Genomic DNA, 9,634 nt, shown 5'->3' with positions numbered 1-9,634 from the left:
AGAAGGAGAAGCCACTTTCTCGTCTGCTGGGGTCATCCACATACATTCAACTGTCGTTTTTTTTGTCTTTTAAACAAATAAAAATATTGTGATATGTCTCCCATTCTTTACGGTTCTTATCATGTCTTGCGTGGACTCTACTGCTTCAATATTCAATCCATGCTCTCTCTCTCTCTCTCTCTCTCTCTCTTTCAATGTGTGCATCTTATGCATCACGTATGTATATATGCACACGCTGACATTCTCTTTCTAGGGTTTTTTGTTGGTTGGCTGTCTTTGGCTCGCACTCCTATGTGAACACTTGAATGAAAAATTCCTCTCCCTCTCTCTAAAACGCATGTAAAAAAGGAAATTAGGCCAACATGCCATATGGGCTCCATTTTATTAGCCCTAACATTAAAATCTACACATGCACATCTGTGTGAGTGAGAAGGAAGCTAAGGGTTGTTGGTGGTGATCAAATTCTTAAGAATTATTGAGATTGAGAGTGACTTCCCTTAGATTTCTTTCTGCTACAGTCTCCGTTCGGGTCCTGAGAGGAAATCATATCATATGAGGGAAAGAAAGAAATAAGATGATGAACAGAACTACACAAGACAAGTTAATAGTGCATGTAAACAGTACTGATTGTCATTACAATTTTATCCAGTTTTCCCGACTTCCAATATCCTTGTCAGTCATCATATATGCAAACATAAAACTATATTTTGTAAGACGGAATTGAACTGAAAGGCACCTCGCATGGCAGCAGAGGCTCAAACCCCAAGTACTACTACTGCTGCTACTTATGCTGCTTCTCAGAATTCAGATGATAATATATACTTAAAATCAGATGGCAGGTAGGTAGTGTTCCTTTATAAATTTATGTCCTTGAGAAGAGAGAAGATTTTAAAAAACAGTTTAATTTTTCCCCCCAATGAACAAACAAAGATGGAAGGTCTAGAAGCAGGAGAGAAAGAGATTAATTAGAACATGATCGATCATCTTCTCACAAAAGACTCTTTGTAAAGGATTAAAAGCTCAGCACCCCCTTTTTGGGTTGGCTTCGAAAACCTAAAATTCTCAGCAAAGAGACATTTATGGGTTGGAAAGAGAGGATTTCAGCTTTTTCAGAACGGAAGGCAGCGAAGCGTAACAGTCCTTCACCCAAAGCCCAAATTAAAATTCTCACGCTTAATAACACCCCATGTTTTCTATGCAACTCCCCCAGTTAATTAACTGAAAAAAAAACATAGAAATGAAGCTGTTTCTGATCAGGAGAGAGAGAGAGAGAGAGAGAGAGAGAGAGAGAGAGAGAGAGAGAGAGAGAGAGAGAGAGAGAGAGAGAGAGAGAGAGAGAGATCCGTACGTGAATGGCTAGAGGTGCAGGGAGGGTGGGGGGCACATGCAGTAGCAGTAGCATTACCAAAGTTTTTAAACATATGAGACTTGAGAGATCGATGAGATGAAAATGAGAGTTTCCAACTTCTAGGGTTTGGAGTAAGAGTGTTTCCATGCCATCATGATTATTGCAATGGGCACCCAATCTAACTCCATCTTTCTCCTCTTATCATTCTCTCAATTCACCTCTTTGGCCTTCATCATTCTTTCTCATTGTATTTATAGGTTTATAATTACCAAATAATGCCTACTAGGTTTGGTTTTGTAGTATTTACCTTTAGTGGAAAGAAAATGGGATGAGTTGTATCATCATACCCATATACCTCTGTATATAACTATCTAAATAGCTAGACACACACACACACTTGCATTCATTACTGATACTACCCCACAAACACAAGCATTATCAAACGTGTGATTTATCTTTGAATGATTGGACTAGCGACCCATTTAGTGAATTTTAGTTACATTTTACTTGTAATTAATCTTTTTTCTTCTGTTCTTCACAGAGAGAGAGAGAGAGAGAGAGAGAAGAGAGAGAGAGAGAGAGAGAGAGAGAGAGAGAGTAATTAGAACAAAAAGCAATGTAGTCTGTAGCCTAATGACCACGAGAAACAGTAAAATAGTTGTTTGGTTGGTTGATTGATTACTATATATATGAGTTAATAATGATAAAAGTTAGAGGAATCCCAATTCCCAATCTCCAATTGGACATTGGGGCTCGATCCTTATTCCTTACACAAGTGAAGTTGAGGCCGGAAAGGACCTTTTACTTATATGCTTAAAGGTGATCAGAGCTTTTATGGGTAATTTCGTGCTTTTGAATTTGAACAGAATTCAATTTAATTAATTCATACTTCATAGATGTATGTATTTTTTCAATACTTATGCCCTTTGTTATGTCTGTTATGGTTTCGAAACCAATGAAAGAAAAATAAAAGAACACATTTTTTCGTTTTCATAAAGTCAAGAATATTACTATTTTAATAAAATTCCACGGATATAGAATATATATTTTTAATAATAATAATAATAATAACAAATAACAATACTAAGATAAATGTTGGTATTAATTAGAGTAGTCTTCGTCCCTTCCCTTCCCCTCCCTTCTTCTTTTCGTATATTAAAATTTACATAACTGACTGACCACCATCTGCTCACCACTCTCCCTGTTCGTCTGGTGTTATCTATGAGTTCGTGTCTGTTTTTCCAACCATTTCATTTCATAACCCTTTTCCCCACAAGCTTCCAAACCCAGAGAATTAATGGAAAGGGATACTTGCAAGGTTCCTTTTCGTTTTTGTCTCCAGGAGCGAATCTCATGTTTTATTAGATGAAACGAGGAAGAAAACCATCAATAGATCGATCTTGTTATTCATTTCCTTAATGGGTACCTCCATCTCCAACCCCAAGGCCGATTCTAAAACCCCACAAACAAGTTCTCATGCCGATAACAGCGACAGATCGATCCTTCTTTCCCATCTGGATACGCAATAAATCATCACAGATACTTGTTCATCGAATGGCCACAGAAGACTGGAGATTCCGGTTTCTCTTTGGTGGCTATGCGATATGACCATGGTTCCTGTGCCAACAACCCTTTATAATCAGCAACACTACGATGGTGGTGGTGGTGGCGGCGGCGGTGCCGGAGGCATTGGCGGCGGCGCTTTTGGAGACTGTTTTATTAGTGGTGGGAGCTTGGGTCTTCTTATGAGCCAAATAGCAACTGGGGGTTATGAGTATGAATACGAATATGGCAGCAACCGTTGTAGCGACGCAGAGGCGTGCATAGGAACCGATCCAGTTGAAGTTGGAATCGGTGGTGGTTCTGGGAATAGTCACAATCACATGGCAGAAGACGATTCAAGAACCAGTAGCCTTAACGAAGCCGGCTCGAGTTCCAAGAGTGGGTGATGTTCTTCCTGATCAGGAAGAACACGGTGGTGATGAAGATTGGCTACAATTGGGCATTGGCGGTGGTGCCGGTCGAACAGAAACCAAGCTTCAAGAATCTCCGGAACCCACAAACATTAATGGAACTAGACGAGCAGGGTTGGTGGAGCTTGATCTATTACCCCCAGGAGGAGGAGGCGGCGGCGGCGGCAGTGAGTGGTGCTGGTGCTGGTGTTGGTGCCGGTGCACAACTCATGATTCATAAGGTGTTGGACCCAACAACACATCGTCCTCCAATTGCAATAACGCCACCTCCTCCTTTGTTCTTGCAACACCAATTCCCAAACCCAATCACAAGACCTACCAGTTTAACCGGTTTAAGCTTTCCTCCTCAGCCAGATTTCCCTTGGGGATATATTAGGTCTAACCCTAATCCATCTTCTTCTACTACTCCCTCTTCTTCTATGCTTCCGGTGCCGTATTTTGTCCGGCCTTTTCAACACCCAAGCCTAGATTTGGCCGGTCCAAGCTCGAGCTCCTCCGATGTTCGAATCATCGATGCTCCTCCTCGGCCGCATTCTGGAGTTTGGTTCGTGCTTCAAGCCTCTCCAAATCAGTAAGCATTTAGCTGTCTATGCAGTACTAAGGAAAAAAGTTGTTCTTAAAGCTTAGTTTTATTATTATGATTGCATTACCTCCATTGAACTCCATCTCGATCATTTCTAAATGCATAAGAAACTTGGTTATTTAATGCAGAGCGAAGGAACCCTTTTTGCCTCAGATACCAAAAAACTTCCTCAGAATCAAGTATTGTTTCTCTTCTTTACTTCATATTCTTTTCCTGCCTGTTTGTTACATTTAGTCATTGAGTGAGTATCATCAAGAAAATTTCTTCCATTGATATTCTAAAAATATAACTGTTTAATTATTATTACTACTATTTTTTGATTCTATAGGGATGGTAGAATGACAGTTCGATTATTGATGAAATATCTGGTTAACAAGCTGAAGTTGGATAGTGAATCAGAGGTAATGAATTTAATAAACCCAATCTCTCGTTAAATGCTAATATAAGTAGTTGGTTGGTGCCAAATTATCATGCAGTGCTGTTTTTTTTTTTTTTTGGTAGAAAGAATGGGATCACGCAGGACCCAACAGAAAACAAAACAAAAGAGGACACTAGATTTTTCATAGGACAGCCCCAAAAATGAACCCATACCAACTGCTCCCTTCAAAACACTGTCTGCTTGTTGCTTTTTCGAGTGATTGTTCATAGGCATGCTGATGATCTTTGCATGGTCGGTGGTAGAAACATGAAAGAAACTGCAAAGCTAATAGGGGTTCAACCACTGGTATTTCTTTCTCATCGATTTTAGGTGGCAAGTTTCTGTCTTAGGAACCTTTTTCATATGGATCATTACCCTGTCAGATCATAAATAACCTGTTAATTAGAAAGATTAAGAAAACCCAGGAAGCAAGTGGTTTGTCCAGTTTAGGAAATTGATTTTATGATATTTGTTGTCATTAACTTATAGTCGATCTAGTTAGTTTATATTTTAATGGTCTTGTGAATGGGGTTTAAGTGGAGACAATGAACTTTTACTGTTTTAATGAGCCCACCCTACAGGAAAAGGTGATTTAAATTTTGTTGGAAAACACAAATTCTCATCGTAGAAAAGGATACCCCAAATAGAAAGAGAAAGAACCATCAACCAAGAGACAGAAAATAGCCTGCCTGTTTTTTTACCAAAAAAAAAAAAAAGGGAAAATAGCCTCCTTACTACACTCTCTCAACAGCTACTCACACACAAAGTGAGAGCCTTTCCTTACTAGGATTTTAATCTTGTGTTTATTTTGTTCCCAATCCTGACTAGGGGTCCTTATGTTTTACTTCAACACAAATGACATAATTTTACAGTTTCGGAAATGTATGCTTATGCTTGCAATGATTTATGGCAATAGTTTCATCTATGCTCAACTTTGCAGTGCAATTCTAAACTATTTCGCATAAAGAATTAATGGGTTTCAGTTTGATTGAGTCTAAAACACATTAAGCAAATTCAAGTTCTAATGCTTCTCCCTCCATATACACTCACGTACGAAAACATTGACGAAATATTGTTGTTGAGTTGTTTCAGGACCTTACTGTTGTCCTGATAACAAGAAAAGCTCACTATATTTTCCTTTCAAAACAGTTCCTGATCCAGTCTCCATGCAGCCTTGTCTGGTTTTTACTCCTGAGGAAATATAATTGACGATACGCAGATTGTGATTAATTTATATCGATTTAAACACAGTTCTTTGCAAGAACAAAAATTGAAATATTTTGTCATTTCCTCAAGGACCTCAACCAGTTCGTCTTAGCCCTTCAGTTTCTTCATGATATTTTGCCATTTAGAAAGGATAGTTCAGCTTGAAGTCGTGAGAAATGCAGTCTAGATCGAGTTTCAGCTAATCAGTTTGTATTTAGATACCTTGTTAGCAGACATAAATGACTTGGAAATTCTAGTACTTGTTCTTAAATTGTGATAGGTTGGATTATGGTGTTCAATTACACATTTTTTCATTTCTGCTTCTTTTTCAACAGATTGGGTTTTATTGTATTTTGTATGCTGGTTGCGTTCCGTTTTGCACTAATAAAGGAAGAAAAAGAATGATAATCAACTATTATCAAGAAGACAACCCTGATTGTGGTGTCCTGTACGAGTGGGACTAGTACTCCACTCGATTCATACTATATTTGATTAAGGGCGTACATGCATGATTTATTTCCTCTAAAAAGGGGGTGAAAAAAGAAAACCATTTGGTTAAAGAGAATGGGACTTGTTTAAACCATGGAATAGCCCTTACATTTAGACATTATCTATCATTTTTCTTTGGTTCACTTTTAAGATCCTTAGGTTCCTATATGCTAACAGTAGGAATGAATGCATTTGCTTTAATTGTCCCCCATGTTAAGCAACTTTTACTTACTCTACACCACATAAATCTAAAACAAGTTTAGATTTTCTTGTGTCAAAGCTAACACTGGCTTTACCATCTTCGTAAGATGCATTTTTCCTAGGATTTAGAAGATTTTAAGTGGGATAGTGAAGCATAATATGCTTGCAGATGAATGGAGTTTTTCCTAATCTACATCTAGTTAAGGCAAATATCATAATATATACCATACAGAGAGATATCATTAACAAGGGAAAGGAAAGTAACTAAGCGATAATCTAATTTTTTTTTCTTCTTAATGGTATGTAGGGTTTAGGGATTATATATATGTTAGGTTAGCAATTAGGTAAAGTAAAAGAGAGAAATCAATAGTATGTAGGGTTCTTGTATAAGTGAAGCATTGTTGGTGGAGTTAGTGGGTAACTGAGGTCAAACTAGCAATGCAGTAGATTGATGATTTCTCAGTTCCATAGATGATGGGATTGAGGGGATGGGATGATCAATGGAGAGTAGACGAAGAAGATTTTATATTAAATGTAGAAAGTGTTGAGCCTCACCTCACCTCACCTCACCTCACCTTTCAATACATGGCTTGCAACTAAGTGCCCAATGATTAGGCTTGTAAGTGGGTATGAAACATGAGATCCATCTTTCAATCAAACTGATAAAGTCCTCCTTTACTTGTCTCGAAATCTCTCTTCCTGATAGACAATCTTAGTTAGGAATTATGTGTAAATGGGTGATTATGATACTCGTGTGCTCATACTTTTAGAATCTTTAGCATATCTTGTGATAATTAGACATTATACAACGCATTAGAAGCTTTTAGAAATCTCTGATAGTCAGTCAATCATAAAAACAAATAAAGGAGGAAAAAGAAGAAACATATACATGAAAACCAGGTGATGGGTATTACTGTCGCTTCTCTCTCTCTCTCTCTCTCTTTCTCTCCCCCAGAATTTTTGTTTTCTTATACATGAAACGTCCATTGACTTTGAGCTCCAGAAGTACATCTTGAAATTTTGATTATTTGGACCCAGTTGACACTCAATAGCATATTAATTAAAGAAGAAAAGATGAGAGTGGCAATTCCCAAATCCACTCCTTGAGCCACAACCATCAGATGTGGACCCTGTGTTCACTTCACCCCTCTGCATGCGTTATCCCTCCTTGTTTTTGCTCATCACACTCTCCATTTTCAATTCCACCTTCCGATATATAGCTTATTAACTGCATGGCCCTACAAAAACCCTTTTGTTTATCTTTTCTTCTTCTTCTTCTTCTTCTTCTTCTTCTTTCCAATAAGTTTATCAAAACCACCCTTAAGTGGTGCACTTTGTTGGAATATGAAAGGCTCCATCCACCATCTCATCCACAAACTACCCAGAAAACAATAAAAAAGTTACACATGTCTGCATTTTTTACGTTACAGGAAAGCAGTGCATGAGAGAATATCTCTATATAATATCAACAACGAAATTCAAACCAAGTATCATTGGTAAGGAGAGATTAGAAAACAAAAAATATACATTCCTGGTGTTGCTGAATGGAATGCATGCACCATTAAAAAACACACAGATATACATATATATCTTCTCTGCTGATGTCAATAGCAACAGCGGATCAATTAAGAAATGAGGTTTCCAGTTTCCTAGGGTTATTAATATTGTTCAAGGAGTATTACCTAACCGAATAAAAAGAAGAAAATACTAAGAAAGAAAATATATATCATGATCATTATGAGGGGAGGTGTGTGTAAGTAAGATCATGGAAGAAGAGGAAAACCAGACGAAGAAAAAAATTAAGCGACGTGATGGAGACGTGCATGAGATTATGAGAAAGAAATGCACGGACGGTTGTAGTAGAAAGGAAAATTCGAAAATCGTGCCGATTCAGAATCAAAACCTAATGCTAATTTAGCAAATGCTAAAACTAATGCGGGTTGGGTTTGGACCGTTTGGTTACTTTAATTTAATAATTAATAAATCAGATTAAAGTCCAGGGTCATATGATTTTAGCGTAGGATCAACGCCTATGTGGGTCCCGTAATGATTGCAGTCGGGCAGTTTTGAGGTCGCTGGTGGGACGGGCAGCCTTAAAGTTCGCTGCCCGAAGGATTACAGTCTTGGAGGTTGGAGGAATCTTTACGGAATAAATTATTGAAAAGACCGTGGAGGAAGACGTAAGGCTGTGACAAAGCATGACATCAACTCTGTATTCCCCTCGGTTCACGGTTCACGGTTCAGTGCATTTGTTTTTCGAGAATTGTCTGCTCTTTTGCCCGGACATGAGACCACTATCAGCTTATCTAGGTATACCAAGCCTCCGGTGGAGGTGGAGCTATGTTGAGAAAGTTAGTGCTTGAACTGGAGGTTTATAGGGCAAATGTTTGCATAGGTTAAATTCAAAAGTTCGAACATTCTTAGCGAGAGTACAAAATTACCACTACTGCATCCCACACTCTTCTTACCAAAAGAAAAAATAAAAATTCAATCTAACACGTACGAAATCACGTCTTAACCATTCATAATATATATAATATCACACGGTGAGTAATGACGGATACCCACTAACAATGATACGTTTTTTTTTTTTTTTTTTTTTTTTTTTATAATTTCTTTCTCTGTCTGTTCTCCTACCCCATCATCATCATCTTCGTGAATTCCCTCCCTCATCATCATGTCGTCATCATCTCTTATGTATCGGATGATACCGATACAATTCTGACTTGTAATCTGTATCATCATATGTGTATCGGCTAACATGTACTATGATATGTATCAGGTAGAGATAAGATGTAGAGGGCAGCAGCTACTGCCATTCTGGACTTTGCAACATGTTAGGGATAACATATGGAGGTCAAGGGATGCCGCCACTTTGATTCATGAAACCTCCTCAACCACAGATCATGTCATGGTTCTACACTATGGTTGGAGTTCTTGAAGAAAAAGAAAGAAAGAAAGAAAGAAAAAACTATATGGCCAATTTGATGCTTCACGACTGATTAGGTGATGACACGTGTCTGTATTACCTGCAACGGATGAGACAACTGTCATCACCTAACCATATGTAAAAGCACACACAGGAACACCAGTATAGGTGGTGAGAAGAGTTAGAGACTATTCTTTCATGGACGAGATTGATGATATTGCTGGTCTAGTGCTTTTGGGGGTGGGGGAAGGAAGTTTGATGAAGAAGGAGAATCACAAGATTGAAGATATTTCAGGAATAATGGTTCCCATCAATGAGGTGTCGATGTTTACCTTAGATATCATGGATTCCCATTACTATTTTGATGACCAATGGAACTTTCAGCTTTTTATTTTAATTCCAAAAGTCCTCTCCTCCCAGGCTGTATAATTTTAAATTATAGCCCTCCTTGATTTTCTATTTTTTTTCTTTTTTCTCTTTTCCCTCA

The 9,634-nt window shown here is 38.1% G+C and overlaps 1 protein-coding gene across 1 annotated transcript; it reads left to right on the top strand.

Annotated features, from left to right (window-relative positions):
• Nucleotides 1-2,508: 2,508 nt before the first annotated feature.
• On the top strand, nt 2,509-9,611 carry LOC149019892 (RING finger protein). Its single transcript, XM_089147896.1, is given in 6 exon segments — nt 2,509-3,314; nt 3,316-3,493; nt 3,495-3,892; nt 4,033-4,083; nt 4,233-4,305; nt 9,001-9,611. Coding segments are annotated over 6 exon segments (1,221 nt in total). The 5' UTR covers nt 2,509-2,952; the 3' UTR covers nt 9,160-9,611.
• The last annotated feature ends 23 nt before the right edge of the window (nt 9,612-9,634 follow it).

The sequence above is a fragment of the Hakea prostrata genome, chromosome 3 (genome assembly GCF_041222555.1).
Source record: "Hakea prostrata isolate BN-2017 chromosome 3, UWA_Hpros_2, whole genome shotgun sequence".
Lineage (NCBI taxonomy): Eukaryota > Viridiplantae > Streptophyta > Magnoliopsida > Proteales > Proteaceae > Hakea > Hakea prostrata.
Note: the sequence above shows the minus strand (reverse complement) of the source record. Positions and strands in the feature narration are given on the sequence as shown.